Source organism: Oncorhynchus clarkii, chromosome 5, assembly GCF_045791955.1.
Source record: "Oncorhynchus clarkii lewisi isolate Uvic-CL-2024 chromosome 5, UVic_Ocla_1.0, whole genome shotgun sequence".
Classification (NCBI taxonomy): domain Eukaryota; kingdom Metazoa; phylum Chordata; class Actinopteri; order Salmoniformes; family Salmonidae; genus Oncorhynchus; species Oncorhynchus clarkii.
This window is the reverse complement of record NC_092151.1, coordinates 72,001,626-72,026,770: the sequence shown is the minus strand read 5'-3', so window position 1 is coordinate 72,026,770 and position 25,145 is coordinate 72,001,626. Positions and strand designations below refer to the sequence as shown.

Genomic DNA, 25,145 nt, shown 5'->3' with positions numbered 1-25,145 from the left:
TTTTGAGGTCAGCCTACGGTAACTATAAATATCTTCTTATGTCATCACAGAAAGCTTGCCTGTTCAAGATAGCATGCAAAGGTCGCAGGTCTGTGTAGATCTTCATAATTGCTATAATAATTAGTGCAGAATCTTGAACAGCAATCATTGCACTATGTATTCTAAATGTGATATCAACTGCCATCCGGGTCATTTGGTTGTGCTATTAAATGAAGCACAGTGATAACACATTAAGTTGTTGTAGAAACACAACATATCTGACATTGTATTCCCATTTGAACTTTGATGTGCTTTTAAATGGTTGAATACGCAGTGATAACACAATTAGATGACAACTAAACCAAAAACCAGACGTTGTTTTTCCGTTGGAATTTGGCTGTGCTTTTTGAAGGCATAATGATACCACATTGGGAAATCAACAAACTTCTGGCTGTTTTTTTGAGTGGGTGAATAAAGTTTGAAATATCATTGATCAAAGTCTCAACCAAATATTACCTAGTGTGACAACGCTTGCAATGCAAGGATTGTGGGTTAGATTCCCGCTGGGGCCATCCATATGAAAAATATGTATGCACTACTGTAATGAACGGATGAAACCGTCTGCTCAATGGCATATATTATATGTGTGGCTATGAGAAGACTGTGGGCTTGTGGCATGTGAAGTGTCATTTCAGGCTCACTATTTGCCCCTGTTGATGTTACGCAACAATTTTAAAGGGACAGTGCGAGATTTTAGCAACTAAGCCCTTTTTTTCTCTCTACCCAGAGTCAGATTCATTAAGGATACAAATTGTATGTCTCTGCTTGCAGTTTGAAGCATGCTAGCTATACCTGCAGACTTCCAGTCATTGCGCTGACGCTGGCTGGCAATGGCTCATAAAACTACCTTCAACTTCCTTCAAACTGCACGCAGAGACATACAAATTGTATCCATTAATTAATTTGACTCTGGTTCAGGGCTTGATTGCCGAAATCTCACACTATCCCTTTTAAACTGTAATCCTTATTTGCTACATTTATTTTACTTATAAATGAATGATATATAGCCATTTATTCTTGAAGAATATAACTAATACATGCCTCATGAGTTTAGTTGAACTGTCTTACCACATGAGAACCCAAAATAGAAGCTTGTTGTTCTCCAATGTTTGTAGACAATATAAATGTAAACAAACACTGTATATCCTCAAAACATGGTTAAAACTACATAGATCTGTCTATGAATTTGAAAATGATTACATTTCTCCAGGCCCATCCCTCAGCTTAATACCAAAACAGAGGTGTGGTGTCCACTTTGTTGTTCTTCAACTAAGGATTCTAGCTTTAAGGTGTTTGGAATTTAGACATATACAATATAAACCTGTTATGTAGAATATGATATGTAGACATACTGTATAGTATCTAATCCTGTTACGTAGTGTTTATGTCCTAGTGTATAGTGTGTAACTGTACCCTCCGTGTTCTGTTCCAACACAAGGTCCCATGCCTGATCAGCTGCAGCAGGCCCTGCTGCTCTTAGTGGGGAATAGTGTGTGTAGCCAGAGTGGCTGGCGGGACATGGTGGTGAAGGACACCATGATCTGTGCTAGAGGGGGTGAATTGTCAGGATGAGTGAGTGAGACTACAAAATATCTTGAGATCATATTCTTAGGATAATACAGTATCACATTCACCATAACCTGTGTCATAACTAATGTTTGTAAAACAAGTTCTCTCTCTCTCTCCTTCTGTCTCTCTCTCTCCCCCCTCCCTCATTTTCTCCCTGTCTTTCAGGGGGACTCTGGAGGTCCTCTGAACTGTAAGCGTACTGATGGTAAGTGGTATGTCCAGGGTGTGACCAGCTTTGTGTCCTCTTGTATCTGTAACGAGGTGAAGATATCAACTGTCTTCACCCTCACCTCAGGAGGAATAGCAAACTTTAGTGTCTACATCTGTGGTGAGGAGCATTGTGGAGGGGGAAAAGGTCATGTGAACCTGGTGGTCACATGATGTGGATATTGTTGCATTAGGCTTTCAGATATCAATTAGACCTAGTATAAATTGTTTAGTGTAGCGCATCAGGAAACCAAATCATTCATCAGCCGGTTTATTGGAGATCAGCGCATATTCACATTCCATGAACATTTACAGTCACACACTTTTAATGTGAACGTATAAAGAAACCATACCTGTCAGCATTACCTTTGTCTGAGTGAGTTCTGTCAGCATTACCCTTGTCTGAGTGTGTTCTGTCAGCGTTACCCTTGTCTGAGTGAGTTCTGTCAGCATTAACTTTGTCTGAGTGAGTTCTGTCGGCATTACCCTTGTCTGAGTGAGTTCTGTCAGCATTAACTTTGTCTGAGTGAGTTCTGTCGGCATTACCCTTGTCTGAGTGTGTTCTGTCGGCGTTACCTTTGTCTGGGTGTGTTCTGTCAGCATTACCTTTGTCTGAGTGAGTTCTGTCGGCATTACCCTTGTCTGAGTGTGTTCTGTCAGCATTACCTTTGTCTGAGTGAGTTCTGTCGGCGTTACCTTTGTCTGAGTGTGTTCTGTCAGCGTTACCTTTGTCTGGGTGTGTTCTGTCAGCGTTACCCTTGTCTGAGTGTGTTCTGTCAGCATTACCTTTGTCTGAGTGAGTTCTGTCGGCATTACCCTTGTCTGAGTGTGTTCTGTCAGCATTACCTTTGTCTGGGTGTGTTCTGTCGGCGTTACCTTTGTCTGAGTGTGTTCTGTCAGCATTACCTTTGTCTGAGTGTGTTCTGTCAGCATTACCCTTGTCTGAGTGTGTTCTGTCGGCGTTACCTTTGTCTGGGTGTGTTCTGTCAGCGTTACCTTTGTCTGAGTGAGTTCTGTCGGCGTTACCTTTGTCTGAGTGTGTTCTGTCGGCATTACCTTTGTCTGAGTGAGATCTGTCAGCGTTACCTTTGTCTGAGTGAGTTCTGTCAGCGTTACCTTTGTCTGAGTGAGTTCTGTCAGCGTTACCTTTGTCTGAGTGAGTTCTGTCGGCGTTACCTTTGTCTGAGTGAGTTCTGTCAGCGTTACCTTTGTCTGAGTGAGTTCTGTCGGCGTTACCTTTGTCTGAGTGAGTTCTGTCAGCGTTACCTTTGTCTGAGTGAGTTCTGTCAGCGTTACTTTTGTCTGAGTGTGTTCTGTCGGCATTTTCTTGGTCCTGGAGAAAAAGAGCTCCGGGGTCACGGTTTCATTCCTCATCTCCTGTGTGATTTAAGATAAATGAGCAGCCGTCCATACGGAGCACCTTGGAGGGAGCGTTGCTGATCAATCACCGCCGAGGCCTGAGAAGTGTCAGCGTTGGCGAGCCTGCCTTGGAACGGGCAGGAAGAGAGCAGAGTCAGGAGTATGGGAGGGGGGCAGTGGATAAATTGGTGGTGATGGCTAACCTTGACATTAAATTGCTACCACTCTCCACTGGTTGGATCAAACAAGGGAAGATATGGAAAATATAGACCCCCCCAGGCCCCTCCCCTCCTGTTCATTTTTTTTCTCTGCCATTATATTAGATGTTTCTAAAGCGTTGCTGTGCAGGCCTATATTAAAAGTGTGAAACGATTACCGTCAAAAGACCTTCTGTTTTCCAGTCAGCAGTTTTCTACTCAGGCAGAACTCTGTGATCAGGAACGAGCGTTCACCGCAGTGTGGTGATGTCACTTTAAATAAACCTTTTTCCCCTGTGTAAGCTGCAGTGCTCCCAGCACTATTATGCTACATAGCCTGATCCTATAGCGCCATGCAGGATTATATTTGGGATGACAATGGCCCTATTAAAGTAAGCTATAGGTCTAGTACCTATTCTTTTTTCTGTGGTAACCTGATTACCCTCTAGTTTTCCTTCCCTGAAGATACACATTATAAGTATCAGTACAGTACGAACTAAAGTAGGCTATGCCCACATCCACTTGGAAAACATTGTAAAATTGAATAGAACATTGAGACATACCCTGAGGTATCATGTGACAGCTGGTTGGGATAAAGTTCTACACACAACGAGACTGATCTGATCTGGGGTGAATTTCTGCTGGAGTTTCTCATGGCCCTCGTCTCGGCCATGCTTACGTAATGTGTGTGTATGCAGATGTCTGGATGAGTTAGGTCTCCAGGGGGCCACATACTGCACCTTGTGGGGATGCAGCCTGCTGCTGCTGGGACAGAAGAAGCTAGGCTACACAATGCAGTGGCTGTGGGGGTGTGGAGGGTGTTCCATATGTGTTCCCCAGTTAACACTCAACACAGCTGAAACTTCTGTTCTCAGAACACTAGGAAAAACAAGCAGAAATGTTAGTCCTAACATAATGCTCTTGTTTTGGTAGAAAGTCAGGGCTGATCTATCAGATCTACCACAGCTAGGTGAGATGAGTACACAGTATGTTCAAGTGTTGCAGTATAATTTGTGTTATTACCAGTCATTCATTACCCTCTGCTGGTGATCAGGGGAATCTCAGGAGCTGGGCCACCTTGAGAATAGACTCCTTAAAGGAGAGGCTACAGGGCCATGAGGGTGGCAGAGTAACACCACTCAGTGGAGAGCAAATGAGCTCCCTAAATCAAGTAATCTGTCTAAGACTATTTTGTCATCTATGTGAGACTGGCAGGCACAGGGATAGATAGGGGTGTTAATAGTTAAACTAGTAAAGTGGAGTGGCAGGTAGCCTAGCTTAGAGCGTTGAGCCAGTAACTGAAAAGTCGCTAGATCAAATCCCTGAGCTGACAAGGTAAACATCTGTCATTCTGCCCCTGAACAAGGCATTGTTCCTAGGCCATCATTGTAAATCATATTTTTTTCTTAACTGACTTGCCTAGTTAAATAAAATAAAGGACACACCTCGTGGAGAGTTCCAACTCTTCATATTTTTTATTTATTTAACCTTTATTTAACTAGGCAAGCCAGTTAAGAACAAATTCTTATTTTACAATGACGGCCTACCCCGGCCATTATAGACCGCTCTGCCAGTCCACAGTTTGAGATGGTCACAGCACATCTGATTTAGAACATACTAGAACATGAAAGCTCAACTTGACATTCAGTATCTGAATAAGGTTTTATATTACAGTACTCAGGGCTTTCAGAAAACGTAATCCCGAACCTGAAAAGGTAAATGAGAAGCAAGGAACTCAAGTCCATAGTGACTGTGTGTGCTGATGCTGCTAAGTAGTTTTCCATCATCCCAATGCAGTGTGGTAGGCCCATGTGGTGACCTTGACTGCAGATACAGCCTCTCTCTCTAAAGCCTCCCAGGATGAACTAGATGAGACGAGTTCAAGCAGTTCAGAGTGTTTATGGCTTTATAGACTCCTAACAGAGTACTATAGTGCTGGGTGGACCCTAGCAGTAAGGAGACAAGATAATAAACTCTGACCCTGCGTGGACTACAGAGCCAGCGCGGCAGATAGCTACGCAGCATCAACTCAAAGGCGCTCTGGGAAATCATTAACCACTATGCCATAATTGTGCATCACGGAATAAATCAAATAAGACGATATCAGATGCAATGCAATTTGAATATATAATTCGATAAGACCTCTTGAAAAAATAGTTCATTCCATGCCAAAGATTTCGACCATGGTCATGTTTCAGCATGTTACATTGTATATGATCGTGCTGTAAACTCAGTTTTAATCCATCCAAATATATATTTGATTAGAGTGTGGGTGGAGGACCAATCCAAGCAGGGTAAAGGTTGTGCCACAGAATGTGGGATTCCTTAAGTCATATGAAAAAAAACGAATTGTATCAGTATCCATGGTTAATAAATGACTGGATGAATTGTGAAACAACGTCACATGTAAAAGTTTCTGTAGTATTTGAGGTTATTTGAATCATGAACCCTGTGTAAAGTAACGTGTATTATTGGGTAGCAGACACTCAACCTCCCCTCCCTTCACCTTTCACACACTTATCGCCATTGTGGGTGTATTTGACATTTAAAATAATGTGTGCACTCAGAATAGGTCAAGAACATCTATCCTGGGACAGTATACAGACATTTGTATACATTGTCTGGAGGAATGAAAATTAAAGGGCACAAAAATATTCCAGACATTTGCATACATTAAAGTTTAAACACTAGCTTTTGAGACATCATCTGGCATTGGATAAATCTGACGGTGCCAGTCCTGAAAATAAAATGTATGTTTAAAAAAGATACTGACAGAGTTAAAGTCTTACTGATTAAGACATTTGAAACTTCATTTTAATCTAGTTCAAAAATAACTGACACTTCCCCGTGGCGGAGATCTTTGTCGGCTATACTCAGCCTTGTCTCAGGATGGTAAGTTGGTGGTTGAAGATATCCCTCTAGTGGTGTGGGGGCTGTGCTTTGGCAAAGTGGGTGGGGTTATATCCTTCCTGTTTGGCCCTGTCCGGGGGTGTCCTCGGATGGGGCCACAATGTCTCCTGACCCCTCCTGTCTCAGCCTCCAGTATTTATGCTGCAGTAGTTTATGTGTCGGGGGGCTAGGGTCAGTTTGTTATATCTGGAGTACTTCTACTGTCCTATTCGGTGTCCTGTGTGAATTTAAGTGTGCTCTCTCTAATTCTCTCTTTCTCTCTTTCTTTCTCTCTCTCGGAGGACCTGAGCCCTAGGACCATGCCTCAGGACTACCTGACATGATGACTCCTTGCTGTCCCCAGTCCACCTGGCCGTGCTGCTGCTCCAGTTTCAACTGTTCTGCCTTATTATTTTTGGACCATGCTGGTCATTTATGAACATTTGAACATCTTGGCCATGTTCTGTTATAATCTCCACCCGGCACAGCCAGAAGAGAACTGGCCACCCCACATAGCCTGGTTCCTCTCTAGGTTTCTTCCTAGGTTTTGGCCTTTCTAGGGAGTTTTTCCTAGCCACCGTGCTTCTACACCTTCATTGCTTGCTGTTTGGGGTTTTAGGCTGGGTTCCTGTACAGCACTTTGAGATATCAGCTGATGTACGAAGGGCTATATAAATACATTTGATTTGATTTGATTTGATTTGACTTATTAGGCCTATCTGGTTATTATTCCACACACCGGAGCAAACCTTATTATCCACTGGGTTTGCTGCAGGCAGAAAATCCTAAGAAATGCACAAGCTGTCACACAAGCTGTCACCAATCAATCATTCAATATTTGGTTGTGCTTGAGTGTTTGGTGGGGGGGGGGGGTCGCCTAAGCCAGGGGAGGCGTAGCTCTATGAAATGTAATCGCACAAAGCTTATTATTTGGCAGGGAATACTATTTGTAGATCAATGTTTCTACACCTCACTTTGCTCAAGGTGATCCTCTCCAACAGACACAATCCCTGATCATCGGAGGTTATAAAAATAGGCTCATTAGGACAGTTAAAGGGGAGAGACTATGAATCCAGACAGAATCAGATTATCACTTGAAAAAAGAGTGTGTCAATACCCCACTGGGATGTTATTTGCAGATGACAACAATGTATTCTGTAAAATGTATAATTTAGCATTAGATTATACATGGAAAAACAGACTACACAGCAAATGAGGCTGGTGAAGGGAGCTATAGGAGGACGGGCTCATTGACATGGCTGGAATGGAATCAATGGAATGGTATCAAACATATGGTATCAAACATATGGAAACCACATCTTTGACTCCATTCCATGAATTCCATTCCAGCCATTACAATTCACTTGTCCTCCTATAGCTCGTCCCACGAGCCTCCTCTGATACAGAGGACACATTATGCTGTCTAGGAAGAATGCTTCTACCCAAGACAGTTTAGATAGCTGACAGGTCATGCCGTGGAGGATATAGCGAAACAGTCTCATCTTTACATAACAAGACAACATCAATAAACAAAATATTTCACAACATATTCTCTGTCTGTTCTTAAAATATAGGTATGATTGGCATTTTTATATCAGAAAATGTAGAGGGGGAAATGTAGACTATTTTCAGACAGTGGTGATTTTAGCATGTAAATCTTGGTGGGGCAAACAAACAAATGTAGGATGCCTGCCAGCAAAGCAACAACACAACACTAAACAATACATTCTTTGCACCATAACGGTGACAAACGGTGCCCACAAACTGTTTGGGTCTACATAAAGATGTTCCAACAGCAGGGTGCCAACAGCAGTCCCAACGCCTTACCGCTGCTACAGTTTATTCGCCTCATTTACTGCCTTTAAAAATAACGCTGATATGGCTGACTTGCTTAAACAAATGTGGTTTCTACTGACAATTGAGATTTACAAACTTTGGTATAAGGGGACGACAAGCGGATAAGAGGCCATCCGTAATTTCGATTAAGACATTAATGAGCGAGAGACGACGAACGTAGTCAATATAACTATTTGTTCAGCACTTTTGAAATGTAAAGCGACATAATTCAGAACATTGGCCTTTCTTACATATAAAGAGACAATGAAAGTTCTTACAATATTCAATGATTACATTTCTCTAAAACAGATTATAGGCAAACAAGCCCACACCGGCCACGAACGATGTGCTTACAATACAACAGCTAATGAGTAAGTTAAATATTTATTTTGATATTGGCCTTAAGTTAGGCTGCTGATGAGAATAATTGTCGACAAACATTTAATTTGAAATCAATCCACATTGTTGCCAATTTATTTTGGACTAAATGGATAATTATATTAGATGAGGATGGTATGCACACGTGACAATTAATTCACACTTGCTGTGAGGAGGTGCTATATAGGGCTCTAGAGGTCGGATGACCGAAATGCTCTGTTGGAAAAAATGACCAAAACGCCCAGCCCTACCCATTGTTACATCTGCAACTGCCACACCCTCTACTGCTCATCCTGTGTCTCCCTAACCTGCCACTCCTCCCCCAGTGCTCTCTCCCTGTGTGTGTGTGTGTGTGTGTGTGTGTGTGTGTGTGTGTGTGTGTGTGTGTGTGTGTGTGTGTGTGTGTGTGTGTGTGTGTGTGTGTGTGTGTGTGTGTGTGTGTGTGTGTGTGTGTGTGTGAGCATGGGTGCGCATAAGAGAGGGAGAGGGAGAGGGAGAGGGAGAGAGGTACTAAATGTAATTACATTTGCCAACTTGGATACATAGTCTTTCTTTGCCATACTGTATTACATTTTAACGTGAAGTTACTTACTGTAGGGATGTCATGTTTTAGACTTTTCTTTCCTCACAGTTGCTTAGACTGTTATAGTAATGTGATAATCACAGTTGAGCTCTTCAACCCTGTATGATTCAGTATGAAACTGTTATGTTAAATTCCCACATACTGCCAGAGTCATAATAAGAGTGTCAACATGATAATAGTGTCTATCTTATAGTCCTGATCAAGCCAAGCTATATCAAACATTAATCAGATAATAGTGTGTGTGGGGGGGGGGGGGGGGGGGGGGGTGCAGAGACAGGTGTGCTGGAGGCAGAGCAGATCCCCACCAACTGCAACCTGTTCCATAATCAAGACCTCTACAAATACTTAGCCCTGCTACTTCCATACTGCCAGATCGTAAAATCTGCTCATTCTGCGTTTTTAGCTGTTTGTTCTTGCATAGATCCTGTTTTCGTGTTGTGCCTGCTGTCCCTTGCCTGATGCTGTTTTCCTCTCAGCTACAATTCTGTCCGCTCTAACTTTGGTCCCTGTCTCCAGTCCCACGTCTTGTCAGTCCTGCTATCCTGTCGCGGACCCCCCACTTTACTGCTTCCTTGGATTCCTCTCCGTACCTGCTTACCTAGCCCCAACTCCCCTCACTCCGGCCTTAGCCTCAGCAGGGGCAATAATAGATCACACCCGTATCTGTTTTTATTATTGTATTGCAGTAGTAATAGTAATCTGTGAATCAGTGATTACGCTCATGTGATAAGCTGATTAATGTCGTTCTCATCAGTGGGCAATGGGCATCTCTCTATGCTATCATGATGTGAACTTTAGTTATTGTCATAGCCACTGTATGATGTCATGGGACTGCAGATGAGACATATTTGATGCAATGTTTGTTGTACATGATCCCCGTCAAAAAATGTAACGATTTTGAGGTAAATATTGCAATTGATATGGCCAAGCAATAAATATTGTATTACTTTTGAAGCCAGGGGCACACATGGACGCCTACATCAAATCAAAGTGAATTGTTCATGTACACAGATTGCAGATGTGATTGCAGGTGCAGCGAAATGCTTGTGTTTCTAGCTCCAACAGTCCCGTAATAATACCTCGCAATACAAAACAATAAGCACAATATTCAAAAAGTAAAAAGAAAGCAATGAAGAAATATCAGAACGAGCAATGTCAGAGTCCGGATTTTATATATATATATGGCCTGCACCCCATATATCAAGAGCCCTATATACAGTGGGGCAAAAAAAGTATTTAGTCAGCCACCAATTGTGCAAGTTCTCCCACTTAAAAAGATGAGAGAGGACTGTAATTTTCATCACAGGTACACTTCAAATATGACAGACAACATGAGAAAAAATATCCAGAAAATCACATTGTAGGATTTTTTATGAATTTATTTGCATATTATGGTGGAAAATAAGTATTTGGTCAATAACAAAAGTTTATCCCAATACTTTGTTATATACCCTTTGTTGGCAATGACAGAGGTCAAACATTTTCTGTAAGTCTTCACAATGTTTTCACACACTGTTGCTGGTATTTTGGCCCATTCCTCCATGCAGATCTCCTCTAGAGCAGTGATGTTTTGGGGCTGTTGCTGGGCAACACGGACTTTCAACTCCCTCCAAAGATTTTCTATGGGGTTGAGATCTGGAGACTGGCTAGGCCACTCCAGGACCTTGAAATGCTTCTTACGAAGCCACTCCTTCGTTGCCCGGGCGTTGTGTTTGGGATCATTGTCATGCTGAAAGACCCAGCCACGTTTCATCTTCAATGGATCTTCAATTGGGGCGGCAGGGTTAGTGGTTAGAGCGTTGGACTAGTAACCGGAAGGTTGCAAGTTCAAACCCCCGAGCTGACAAGGTACAAATCTGTCGTTCTGCCCCTGAACAGGCAGTTAACCCTGTTCAGGGGTTAACTGTCATTGAAAATAAGAATTTGTTCTTAACTGACTTGCCTAGGTAAAGGTAAAATAAGAAAAAATACAAATGCCCTTGCTGATGGAAAGAGGTTTTCACTCAAAATCTCCCGATACATGACCCCATTCATTCTTTCCTTTACACGGATCAGTCGTCCTGGTCCCTTTGCAGAAAAACAGCCCCAAAGCATGATGTTTCCACCCCCATGCTTCACAGTAGGTATGGTGTTCTTTGGATGCAACTCAGCATTCCTGTCCTCCAAACACGACGAGTTGAGTTTTTACCAAAAAGTAATATTTTGGTTTCATCTGACCATATGACATTCTCCCAATCTTCTTCTGGATCATCCAAATGCTCTCTAGCAAACTTCAGACGGGCCTGGACATGTACTGGCTTAAGCAGGGGGACACGTCTGGCACTGCAGGATTTGAGTCCCTGGCGGCGTAGTGTGTTACTGATGGTAGGCTTTGTTACTTTGGTCCCAGCTCTCTGCAGGTCATCCACTAGGTCCCCCCGTGTGGTTCTGGGATTTTTGCTCACCGTTCTTGTGATCATTTTGACCCCACGGGGTGAGATCTTGCGTGGAGCCCCAGATCGAGGGAGATTATCAGTGGTCTTGTATGTCTTCCATTTCCTAATAATTGCTCCCACAGTTGATTTCTACAAACCAAGCTGCTTACCTATTGCAGATTCAGTCTTCCCAGCCTGGTGCAGGTCTACAATTTTGTTTCTGGTGTCCTTTGACAGCTCTTTGGTCTTTGCCATAGTGGAGTTTGGAGTGTGACTGTTTGAGGTTGTGGACAGGTGTCTTTTATACTGATAACAAGTTCAAACAGGTGCTATTAATACAGGTAACGAGTGGAGGACAGAGGAGCCTCTTAAATAATAAGTTACAGGTCTGTGAGAGCCAGAAATACTGCTTGTTTGTAGGTGACCAAATACTTATTTTCCACCATAATTTGCAAATGTATTCATTAAAAATCCTACAATGTGATTTTCTGGATATTTTTTTCTCATTTTGTCTGTCATAATTGAAGTGTACCTATGATGAAAATTACAGGCCTCTCTCATCTTTTTAAGTGGGAGAACTTGCACAATTGGTGGCTGACTAAATACTTTTTTGCCCCACTGTAGATCTTAAACATTTTTTACCCACAACATACTTTACTGTTGTTTTTGTTCTCTACAATATTTGCCAAAGAATTTGGCTTAACCTACAAATGCCACCACAAGCCACCACCAGAGAGCATGTTTTCTCCACTCAGAAGAGAAATGCATTACACACAAATGCAAACTGAGCAGGCCAGGACAACCTAAAAACATGCCACTTTGATACAGCTGAAATCGAAAGCGATTTTTTTGTGGCAGGTTCTAGGGGAATTTACGCAGCAGGTTAAGATAATTAACGTAGCAGGTTAATAAGATAATTAATGTAGCAGTTCGGGATAATTAGGTTAAGGTCAGGAAAAGGGCTAGGGTTAGCAATAATCTAGATGGTCTAAACCTGTTTAAAGTCTTAATTAAATTTGGAAGACAAAACTTCTATAAATCTGTTATTTGAATACCCTATTCTCAATCAAAGTGTGATAAATATTCACAGACTGGCCTTTTAGATATTTGAAAATGTGGCAATACATTACATCCATGTTGAAATCATCAAGGTTATTTGGTTACGCCTAGTTCATTTGCTACTTTTCTTTTCGCCATATTCTGAGATAGACTGCTACTATCATCCCGCAAAAAAAAAAAAAAAAGTTTATGACAGGCATTAGCCTACTTTCTACCTAGTGCCAACAAAGTTGTAAAAACCCATGCCAGAGTAGTAATATTCCATCATACACTAATCATTTGATGTTGCCTGGTCTACATTCACTGCAGATGCTCTGGTAAGATCACTCACTCACTGACAGAGCGCCCCTTTTGCCACGGACTTTGAACAGTCAGGGTCCAGCGTGTTTTGTGCTTTATAAGCAGCTTGCGGTATCCAGGTAGCTCAGGTGAAGGACTCCTGCAAAAGCCTCCACTGCAGGTGTGTATTACCACTCTTCATACTGCAATACAACATAAATTACAAACAAGACTCATTCAGGTAATATCACAACAAAATAAAACTACAACAAACAAACAAGGACATGTTAGGAATTGTTACCTATAGCTGTATTTGCTTATAACCTCTAAATTATTATTATTATTATTATTGTTGGCATGCAGCTACACACAATGTGTAGCCAATGACTGGTCGAGCTTGTTTTCAGGAGTGCTACTTTCTGCTGTTTAACCTCACTTTCTTTTTTTTGTCAAATGTTGCAAAGATAACGATGATATAACTATTATTGTTATTATTAGAATAATAGGTATTCATTGTATTAGTTATAGCCTAGTAATAGGCATAGTATGCCTCTGTTGTACACAATTTTTGTTTGAGATAACTCATTTTGAACCTTGGAAAATCTGAGTTTAGAGAGCTTTTCTGATTCAACTTTTTTTATGGTTTCTTGAGGATTGTAGGCCCCTAGCATACAGTCATATTTGTATTTCTCTGTGGACTTTATCAATGTGGATGTGAAAAAGCAACATCACCATGAGTTATTCCCATGGAATAAGTTTCCATAATTTAAAGGAGAAATTCTCATATTTGGTAACATCTTGTGACAGGCACAAGATTGCTTGGCTATGCGTTGGAGGATACAAAAATATAAAATATTTAGGAACTATCAAATAGAGGTGTCTCAATATAAAAGGACTGTGTATTTGTTTCCTCTGAGAGAGAAAAATATTTTAAAATTGAACCGTTACTGGCTTTTCACATTTAAATGTTTTTCTTTCCAAATTGATTTATTCAAGTCAAAACTGTTTAGCCTTACTCCAATATACCTTGAGGTTTGCTACATGATCTTCATGGTTTACCACAAAGTAAGTTATTTTTTCCTATAGGGCAATGCCTCTTCATCCAGAATTTAGAGATACTCCGTCTCCCACTCTTGGTATGTACAGTAGGCTACGCTTTACTATCTATGAAGTCCATACCTCACCACCAGGCAGCATCACCACACACAGAGGCAACCTCCACTCACAATTATCCTAATCTCACAGATGATGCTGGTAAGGCACCTAAAGACTCAGTCGTCCTGCCGGCATATTCTACCATGGACCTGGTGGACAAGGACCCGGATGAGGATGACCCCTGGAACCTCCCTGAACTGCAGGACACTGGACTCAAGTGGTCAGGTGAGATAGAGTGTGGTTGCATCTGAAATTGTTCCTCATTCCCAACAAAGTGCACAGCTTTTGACCACTGGGTGCTCAATACAGTGTGCAATACAGTGCCTTGCAAAAGTATTCATCCCCCTTGGCGTTTTTCCTATTTTGTTGCATTACAACCTGTAATTTACATTGATTTTTATTTGGATTTCATGTAATGGACATACACAAAATAGTCCAAATTGGTGAAGAGAAATGAAAAAAAATTACTTGTTTAAAAAAAATCTAAAAAATACAAAACGGAAAAGTGCATATGTATTCACCCCCTTTGTCATGAAGCCCCTAAATAAGATCTAGTGCAACCAATTACCTTCAGAAGTCACATAATTAGTTAAAGTCCACCTGTGTGCAATCTAAGTGTCACATGATCTGTCACATGATCTCAGTATATATACACCTGTTCTGAAAGGTCCCAGAGTCTTCCACACCACTAATCAAGCGGCACCACCAAGCAAGTGACAATTGTGACAAATTAGTGACAAAAGTGACAATGAAGCCCAAAGAGCTCTCCAAACAGATCAGGGTAAAAGTTGTGGAGAAGTACAGATCAGGGTTGTGTTATAAAAAAAAAATCAGAAACTTTGAACTTCCCAAGGAGCACCATTAAATCCATTATAAAAAAAATGAAAGAATACGGTAACACAACAAACCTGCCAAGAGAGGGTCGCCCACCAAATCTCCTGGAACAGGCAAGGAGGGCATTAATCAGAGGCAACAAAGAGACCAAAGATAACCCTGAAGGAGCTGCAAAGTTCCACAGCTGAGATTGGAGAATCTGTCCATAGGACCACTTTAAGCTGTACACTCCACAGAGCTGGGCTTTACCGAAGAGTAGCCAGAAAAAAGCCATTGCTTAAAGAAAAAATTAAGCGAACACGTTTGGTGTTCGCCAAAAGGCATGTGGGAGACTCCCCAAACATATGGAAGGAGGTACTCTCGTCAGATGGCCATCCTGGAAAACGCTATGTCTGGCACAAACCCAACACCTCTCATCACCCCGAGAACAGCATCCCCACAGTGAAGCATGGTGGTGGCAGCATCATGCTGCGGGGATGTTTTTCATCGGCAGGAACTGGGAAACTGGTCAGAATTGAAAGAATGATGGATGGTGCTAAATACAGGGAAATTATTGAGGGGAACCTGTTTCAGTCTTCTAGAGATTTGAGATTGGGGCGAAGGTTCACCTTCCAGCAGGATGGTGAACCACCATCCCAATGACACTAAGCATACTGCTAAAGCAACACTTGAGTGGCTTAAGGGGAAACATTTAAGTTTCTTGAAATGGCCTAGTCAAAGCCCAGACCTCAATCCAATTGAGAATCTGTGGCATGACTTAAAGATTTCTGTACACCAGCGGAACCCATCCAACCTGAAGGAGCTGGAGCAGTTTTGCCTTGAAGAATGGGCAAAAATCCCAGTGGATATATGTGCCAAGCTTATAGAGACATACCCCAAGAAACCTACAGCTACAATTGCTGCAAAAGGTGGCTCTACAAAGTATTGACTTTTTTTTTTGGGGGGGGGGGGGGGGATATTCTATTTTTTTGTCTTATTTCTTGTTTGTTTCACAATAAAAAATACTGTGCATCTTCAAAGTGGTAGGCATGCTGTATATCAAATGATACAACCCCCCCAAAAAATGCATTTTAATTCCAGGTTGTAAGGCAACAAAACAGGAAAAATGCCAATCACTGGGATGAAAATCAATGTTGAAGTGAGAACCTGTGTGACTACACCAACAAAAATTCAGTCTCTCTTTGGAAACAGAGTTGGATGCCAAAGGGAAGGTTATGCGGGTTCTGACTTCCATCGTCAAGTTTATTCTGCTGGTTGGATTTCTCTACATGTTCGTCTGCTCTCTGGACGTCCTGAGCTCTGCTTTCCAGCTAGTTGGAGGTAACATTAAACCCGCTCTCTCTCTCTGTCAGTGTAGACAAAATGAATTCAACCCAACCCAATCATATAATATACAGTGATAATCAAATTAAAGTAATTAAAAGTGAATCTTTGTTGTCAACCAGATCCTGATAAGGGACCCATTGTCCATACTTATGTTTTAGCTCTGCTCATTTAATGATACTCTCATACTTTCATGTTGATGACATTACACAATATATTCACAATTACAACTGTCCTCTTATTCTGTTTCTAAATATCATAAAATTGGCTGTTTATGGATATCAAAGCATTTATGGGATGTTTTCATGATGAATTTGGCTGTGTGTCACTGTGTATCCATAGGTAAGGCAGCCGGGGACATCTTCCAGGACAATGCGGTGCTGTCCAACCCTGTGGCTGGCCTGGTGATTGGAGTGCTGGTCACAGTGTTAGTCCAGAGTTCTAGCACGTCCTCCTCTATTGTGGTCAGCATGGTGTCTTCTGGATGTGAGTATACACACACATACAAGTACACATGGGACACATACACACATGCACACATAGACATTCACGCATGTACAGGATGCACATACACACACAAACAGATAGCCTAGCGGTTAAGAGTGTTAGGCCAGTAACCCAAAGGTTGCTAGTTTGAATCCCCAAGCCAACTAGGTGAAACATCTGTATGTGTCCTTGTGCAAGGTACTAAACACAAATTGCTCCTATAAATTGCTCTGGATGAAAGCGTCTGCTAAAATGTAAACAAACACATTTGCACTCACTCATACATACACATCTGTATACATAACTACATCAAAGCCAAGTGATTATTGTCTCATATAAACCTAAAGTGATTGTATCGTCATTGAAGTGCTGGAGGTCCAGTCTGCCGTGCCTGTCATTATGGGAGCCAACATTGGAACCTCAGTCACCAACACTATCGTGGCGATGATGCAGGCAGGAGACAGAAATGAGTTCCGCAGGTACATCTGACTGGATCACTTTCTAAGCAGCCTAAATTGATAGAAGTTTACTTCACCATTTTGGACTATAAAAAATAATTCCAATTTGTTGCTTGGTAACAAGCAGAATTGTATCATTCTGGATAAATAGTGAGATGTCGATCCTGGTGTTATTTCTTCCAGGGCGTTTGCTGGTGCCACGGTGCATGACTTCTTTAACTGGCTGTCTGTGCTGATCCTGCTACCACTGGAGGCAGCCACTGGTGTCCTGTATAAACTCACCAAGATTGTCATCGACTCCTTTAACATCCAGGGGGGTGACAATGCCCCTGACCTGCTAAACGTCATCACTGACCCCCTCACCAGTGCCATCATAGAGGTAGGAGCAGCATTTTACCATCATGAAGCATCTTGTTGATCACAATATAAAATGCTATTCTGGATGATGTCATCTGGTGTACATCATGGGATTTTAACTAACTATGAGCAAGCAAAGGATAGGACTTTTGCTCCTGCTCAGACATTGCAGACATCAACCAATGGTTGCGTGCTACGTCATCGACTGTGTCATCGACTGACAGATTGCTTCAACATAGGTGGTCCTGTGTGGCTCATTCGGTAGAGCATGGCGCTTACAACAGCAAATATTGTCGGTTTGATTCCCGCTGGGGCCACCCATATCTAAAATGTATGCATGCATGATTGTAAGTTGCTATGGAAAAAAGTGTCTGCTAAATGGCATTTATTATTATCACGAGTGTCCCTAATGCACCTGACAATATATAAACAATTTAAAACAGAAATCTAGTTTTTTTTATTTACATAAGTATTCAGACCCTTTGCTATGAGACTCGAAATTGAGCTCAGGTGCATTCTGTTTCCATTGATCATCCTTGAGATGTTTCTACAACTTCATTGGAGTCCAGCTGTGGTAAATTCAATAGATTGTACATGATTTGGAAAGGCACACACCTGTCTATATAAGGTCCCACAGTTGACAGTGCATGTCAGAGCAAAAACCAAGCAATGAGGTCGAAGGAATTGTCCGTAAAGCTCAGAGACAGGAAAGTGTCGAGGCACAGATCTAGGATACCAAAACATTTCTGCAGTATTGAAGGTCCCCAAGAACACAGTGGCCTCCATCATTCTTAAATGGAAGAAGTTTGGAACCCCCAAGACTCTTCCTAGAGCTGGCCGCCTGGCCAAACTGAGAAATCGGGGGAGAAGGGCCTTGGTCAGAGAGTTGACCATGAACCCGATGGTCACTCAGAGTTCCTCTGTGGAGATGGGAGAAACTTCCAGAAGGACAACCATCTCTGCAGCTTTCCACCAATCAGGCCTTTATAGTAGAGTGGCCAGGCAGAAGCCACTCCTCAGTAAAAGGCACATGACAGTCCACTTGGAGTTTGCCAAAAGGCATCTAAAGACTGTCAGACCATGAAAATCAAGATTTTCTGGTCTGATGAAACCAATATTGAACTCTTTGGCCTGAATGCCAACCGTCACTTCTAGAGGAAACCTGGCACCATCCCTACGGTGGTGGCAGCATAATGCTGTGGGGATGTTTTTCAGTGGCAGGGACTGGGAGACTAGTCAGGATTGAGGGAAATTTGAACGGAGCAAAGTACAGAGAGATCCTTGATGAAAACCTGCTCCAAAGCGCTGAGGACCTCAGACTGGGGCGAAGGTTCACCATCCAACAGGACAACGAGCCTAAGCACACAGCCAAGACATCGCAGGAGTGGCTTCGGGACAAGTCTCTGAATATCCAGTCAGAGCCAGGACTTGATAGATGTTATATTTCATTTTTTAAACATTTTTGATAAATCAGCAAAAATCCTGTTTTTGCTTCATTATTGTGTGTAGATAGATGTAAATACATTTTAGAATAAGACTGTAATGTAACAAAATGTGTAAAAAGTCAAGGGGTCTGAGTACTTTCCAAAGGCTAGCAAGACACCTATACAACCCTGAAACATATTTGAAACATCAGCTTAATGTTACATTTGAGTTGATAGAGAACTTTAGTAGGCCATAATAAAATGATATACAACTGAACAGAAGCCTTTCTTTTCCTCTAGCTGGATAAAACGGTCATCAGTGACATTGCCACGGGTGACCCAGCGGCCAGAAACAAGAGTCTGATCAAAATCTGGTGCAAAACAGAGAATATCACGGTAATTCACGGAATTATTAATCAGATAGTCAAACAATGGGTTATTATCGACCAAGTTTGTGATGATTGATGATGAAGACTTTTCCAACAGTAAGAAAACAAGATAAATCTGTAGTATAGCTGGGAGTGTTATCTCTCAAGCCCTCTGTCGCAGGGTTAATGTTTGACAGCTATTAGCTTGGCCAGAGTGATTCTACTTATAAGGACCAGTGCTTTATTGCCACTATATCATGATGAAGGTGGAATTTTCTTAAAGGCCCAGTGCAGTCAAAAACGTGATTTCCTGTGTTTTTATATACAGTGCCTTGCGAAAGTATTCGGCCCCCTTGAACTTTGCGACCTTTTGCCACATTTCAGGCTTCAAACATAAAGATATAAAACTGTATTTTTTTGTGAAGAATCAACAACAGGTGGGACACAATCATGAAGTGGAACAACATTTATTGGATATTTCAAACTTTTTTAACAAATCAAAAACTGAAAAATTGGGCGTGCAAAATTATTCAGCCCCCTTAAGTTAATACTTTGTAGCGCCACCTTTTGCTGCGATTACAGCTGTAAGTCGCTTGGGGTATGTCTCTATCAGTTTTGCACATCGAGAGACTGACATTTTTTCCCATTCCTCCTTGCAAAACATCTCGAGCTCAGTGAGGTTGGATGGAGAGCATTTGTGAACAGCAGTTTTCAGTTCTTTCCACAGATTCTCGATTGGATACAGGTCTGGACTTTGACTTGGCCATTCTAACACCTGGATATGTTTATTTTTGAACCATTCCATTGTAGATTTTGCTTTATGTTTTGGATCATTGTCTTGTTGGAAGACAAATCTCCGTCCCAGTCTCAGGTATTTTGCAGACTCCATCAGGTTTTCTTCCAGAATGGTCCTGTATTTGGCTCCATCCATCTTTCCATCAATTTTAACCATCTTCCCTGTCCCTGCTGAAGAAAAGCAGGCCCAAACCATGATGCTGCCACCACCATGTTTGACAGTGGGGATGGTGTGTTCAGCTGTGTTGCTTTTACGCCAAACATAACGTTTTGCATTGTTGCCAAAAAGTTCAATTTTGGTTTCATCTGACCAGAGCACCTTCTTCCACATGTTTGGTGTGTCTCCCAGGTGGCTTGTGGCAAACTTTAAACGACACTTTTTATGGATATCTTTAAGAAATGGCTTTCTTCTTGCCACTCTTCCATAAAGGCCAGATTTGTGCAATATACGACTGATTGTTGTCCTATGGACAGAGTCTCCCACCTCAGCTGTAGATCTCTGCAGTTCATCCAGAGTGATCATGGGCCTCTTGGCTGCATCTCTGATCAGTCTTCTCTTTGTATGAGCTGAAAGTTTAGAGGGACGGCCAGGTCTTGGTAGATTTGCAGTGGTCTGATACTCCTTCCATTTCAATATTATCGCTTGCACAGTGCTCCTTGGGATGTTTAAAGCTTGGGAAATCTTTTTGTATCCAAATCCGGCTTTAAACTTCTTCACAACAGTATCTCGGACCTGCCTGGTGTGTTCCTTGTTCTTCATGATGCTCTCTGCGCTTTTAACAGACCTCTGAGACTATCACAGTGCAGGTGCATTTATACGGAGACTTGATTACACACAGGTGGATTGTATTTATCATCATTAGTCATTTAGGTCAACATTGGATCATTCAGAGATCCTCACTGAACTTCTGGAGAGAGTTTGCTGCACTGAAAGTAAAGGGGCTGAATAATTTTGCACGCCCAATTTTTCAGTTTTTGATTTGTTAAAAAAGTTTGAAATATCCAATAAATGTCGTTCCACTTCATGATTGTGTCCCACTTGTTGTTGATTCTTCACAAAAAAATACAGTTTTATATCTTTATGTTTGAAGCCTGAAATGTGGCAAAAGGTCGCAAAGTTCAAGGGGGCCGAATACTTTCGCAAGGCACTGTATATTTTCCACTATGAGTTTGGAATAATACTGTGAAATTGTGAAAATTATTATAATGCCCTTTTAATGTGTGCGCTGTTAGAAAAGACCGCCTGAAATGTCAGCCTATTTTGGTGTCAGCCTGTTTTGGCATGCCTTGTGACATCACCAGGTGGTAAATCAGTTAATAGACCAATAAGAGAGTTCCAAACCTCTCTGCGAAAAACAGTACATTTTCAGTTTTCCCCTCCCAACTCAGACCACTCCCAGACAGTCCTATCAAAATTCCAGCTTGAATTAGCTCTTTGCTAAGAAGCTATTTTTGTTTCTTTTTGACCATTTGATTGGTAAACAATTACAGTAAAGTACTTAACTGTCACTCAGAAAGGATTTGATATTGAGGTAAAAACGGCTGTGTTGGACCTTTAATAAAATGCCCTTTCTTTACTAGTCAATGTGGATGTTATTGTTTCCATAGGTTTTGATTACAATGATTATGCACTGTGCATTTTATCTGTATTGGCGAAAAAACTTGTATTATTATTTTTTAGACTCTTTTAAATATAACAGTTCCCTCAGCTGCCAACTGCACAATCGGCGTCCCCTGTTGGGTGGAAGGCAACAAGACATGGACGCAGATAAATGTTACTGAGACGATCAATCTAGAGAGATGTAAGTACAGAACAATCACTGTGCCCATGATCCCACAAAAGGCCTATACAGAGCAATTTGGATTACCTGATACGCTCAGCCAAACATCTGTGAAACCAGAGAACAACCCCCCCACCACCACCACCACCACCACCACCACCTGTCACAAGGACAATGAATTCCATTCAGTCGATTTAGTGACTCATCACATACCTTCCCCTCACCTCTTTTACCTGCTCAAATACCCTCCCCTCACCCCCTCTACCCGCTTAAAAGTCCCATTCATTCTGGCCAGCTGAAGCACCTGAGTGGCCCAAGGCCGATCGACGGGCCAGCACTCCACACAGCCAAACAAAATTAATACCTGTATGCTTGGAAAATCAGCCAATCAAAATAAGGGAAAGGGTCATCACTCATTTTGGCTTGGATCAGATCCAGTTGTAAAGTAACCCATTACTTTGGGTCACCAGACATGTCAGGGCTAAGTGTAGAAGCTATGGGGAAAAAAACATGTTGACTGTTGAAGTAACATTCTTCCTTCCTATCCTTTCCATCAAATCGGTGGAAGTCCTGTCAGGACAGCAAAATTACCTTATCACTAATCTCAACAAACTAATTACCTTCTATCTATTCTTTCAGTTTTATCCCACCCTTGTCTCAGGTATATATTTAATAACATTTGGTATCTTCCCATGCAGGTAACCATATCTTTGCCTATGCTACCCTGCCTGACCTGGCTGTGGGCCTCATCCTGCTGGCCCTGTCCCTGCTCATCCTCTGTACCTGCCTCATCCTCATCGTCAAGCTGCTCAACTCCATGCTCAAGGGACAGGTGGCCGTGGTCATCAAAAAGGTGCTCAACACAGGTGAGAAGACATTGGCTATCTTCCCAATCTACTCAGAACGCTGGTGGAACATACACCCTGTTTGATAACACAGGATTAGCCACTCTGCAGATTGAAGGTCACATCAGGTGCTCTGGTCCTGTTACATGACTATCCTGTGATTCGTATGGTCATTTAGATGTTCATGTTGAAAGTAATCCTAAAATTCACTTTGATGTTTATGTCGAAAGTAATCCTAAAATTCACTTTGATGTTAAAGGGGTCATAATACAGTCAAAGTGATCTTAAGGTTATGGTCTCCAAGCTTTTTAACTTTTATTTAACTAGGCAAGTCAGTTAAGAACAAATTCTTGTTTACAAGAACGGCCTACCCCGGCAAAATCCTAACCCGGATGACGCTGTGCCAATTGTGCGCTGCCCTATGGGACACCCAATCACGGCCGGTTGTGATACAGCCTGGAATCGAACCAGGGTCTGTTGTGAGATGCACTGAGATGCAGTGCCTTAGACCGCTGCACCACTCGGGAGCCCATGCCAACCTGTTCTGTCTTGTCTGTTCAGACTTCCCCTTCCCCTTCGGCTGGGTCACTGGTTACATTGCCATCCTGGTCGGAGCAGGAATGACCTTCATCGTTCAGAGCAGCTCTGTCTTCACCTCTGCAATCACGCCCCTTGTTGGTGAGTAGTTAGGCATATTTGTTTAGCGTCTATCTATCCATTTACCTTTAGCTGGCTCCTATGGCATCCAAACCTATTGGTACACTCAAGTATTCTTTCAGTATCATGTAACCCTGCCTGTATTATTTTTCTCTGGCCCATGTCTTATTCCTTCTCTCTATCGTCCAACAGGTATTGGTGTTATTAGCCTTGAGAGAGCCTATCCCCTGACATTGGGCTCTAATATCGGCACAACTACCACTGCTATTCTTGCTGCTATGGCTGCTCCCGGGGAAACCCTGGCCAACTCACTGCAGGTTTGTTGTAGTAATCATTTATTTTTATGGCGGTGTCATATTGCTCTCTGTCCACTCTGTCTCTCTATACATCAGTGTTGTTGAAGTCTCACTCACCCTGTTTGCATCTCCTCTGCAGATTGCACTGTGCCATTTCTTCTTCAACATAGCGGGGATCCTGCTGTGGTATCCTATCCCCTTCACTCGGATCCCCATCCGCTTGGCCAGAGCCCTGGGGAACCGCACAGCCAACTACCGCTGGTTCGCAGCGATCTACCTCTTGCTCTGCTTCTTCCTCATGCCCCTAACCATCCTGGGGCTCTCCCTGGCCGGCTGGCAGGCCCTGGTGGGGGTGGCTGTGCCCATCGTTGTCCTGGCCATCTTCATCATCATCGTCAACCTGATGCAGACGCGTTGTCCTCGGTACCTGCCCAGCAGGCTCCGGAACTGGGACTTCTTGCCCCGCCCCCTGCACTCCATGGCCCCCTGGGATGGAGTGGTTATGTCTGGCATGGCCTTCTGCGGCACCCGCTGCTGCTGCTGCTGTAAGTGCTGCCAGAAGACTGAGGATGAAGAGAAGGGTGGTAAGGAGAGGAAGAAGAGTCAAGAGATGTATGATAACCCAGCCCTAACCAGAGACGATGAGCCACTAGAAGCTCCCAAGGAAACTGTGAAAGCTACACAGCTCTGACACAGTTATGAATTCACTGTAACATATCTGTAAGACATATATAACCTATTTGTAACATATATGTAATCCTCCACATTTGCTCAGGCTTTATGGAGTTAACCGGTCTCTGTTTAGGTGATACTGTATCATGAAGTGGTGAAGGCCTGAACACAGCAACTGTACTTCTTGTAGGAGAACATCACCATATGTAGCTAAAACCACTCCATGGAATCATACAGACTCATTATGTACATCCGTAATACATTTTTGATCATGTTTATTGAATGTATCATTTCAACTTTCATGATAAAATAGAATGGGATAAACATGCACTTTAAAAAATGTTTTTATTAATGCATCACTTACTATTTAAAAATGTTTTACCTTTGAATATTTGTAAATAATACAAATTGTTAGTTGTAAACAGAATGTTGTGATATATTTCCAATTAGTGTAATGTTCCTATTTGATCATTTACTGTATTGCATTGTGTATTGTATCATGACTGACTGTCATTTTACATTCTGTCGGACTGAAAACATGTTGGTATTTGTTTTATATGGGTTTCACAGTATTGTCTCTCATCAATAAATATTAGAAACCAATGCATCAGTTTGTGTCATGCTTATAGGTAAACAACTGAAAGGTTATTTGCATGGCTGAGCTGGTATTATGATATATTTTATGTTGTAGATTTCAAAATGCCTGGTCATGTGGTTGATAATGCATAACTGTAAGCTAATGGGTACAGTAGACTGGTTACCCCGGGTGAGTTGTGCTCCAATGCTGTAGCTGGTTTTTGGGAGGTTGAATCAGTGTGTACTACTGATAGTAGTAAGTGAAATGTATCAGATGTGCCTTTGGACAGTAGCTATCTGGGCAGAACC

The 25,145-nt window shown here is 42.1% G+C and overlaps 1 protein-coding gene across 1 annotated transcript; it reads left to right on the top strand.

Annotated features, from left to right (window-relative positions):
* The first annotated feature begins 13,899 nt into the window (after positions 1-13,899).
* Positions 13,900-24,863, top strand: LOC139410204 (sodium-dependent phosphate transport protein 2B-like). The gene is made up of 12 exons (XM_071155668.1): positions 13,900-13,945; positions 14,055-14,189; positions 15,990-16,118; positions 16,464-16,607; positions 16,975-17,086; positions 17,249-17,444; positions 19,147-19,242; positions 21,691-21,811; positions 22,489-22,656; positions 23,197-23,313; positions 23,485-23,609; positions 23,728-24,863. Exons 1-12 carry the CDS (start codon positions 13,900-13,902, stop codon positions 24,277-24,279), a joined length of 1,941 nt encoding a protein of 646 aa, XP_071011769.1. The 3' UTR covers positions 24,280-24,863.
* The last annotated feature ends 282 nt before the right edge of the window (positions 24,864-25,145 follow it).

Bases quoted from the DNA above. Each gene is read 5' to 3' on its own strand.
- LOC139410204 (XM_071155668.1), top strand. From the start codon at position 13,900: ATGCCTCTTCATCCAGAATTTAGAGATACTCCGTCTCCCACTCTTG. The intron at 14,190-15,989 runs GTGAGATAGAGT...CTTTGGAAACAG, and splicing joins CACTGGACTCAAGTGGTCAG to AGTTGGATGCCAAAGGGAAG. The intron at 22,657-23,196 runs GTGAGAAGACAT...TTGTCTGTTCAG, and splicing joins CAAAAAGGTGCTCAACACAG to ACTTCCCCTTCCCCTTCGGC.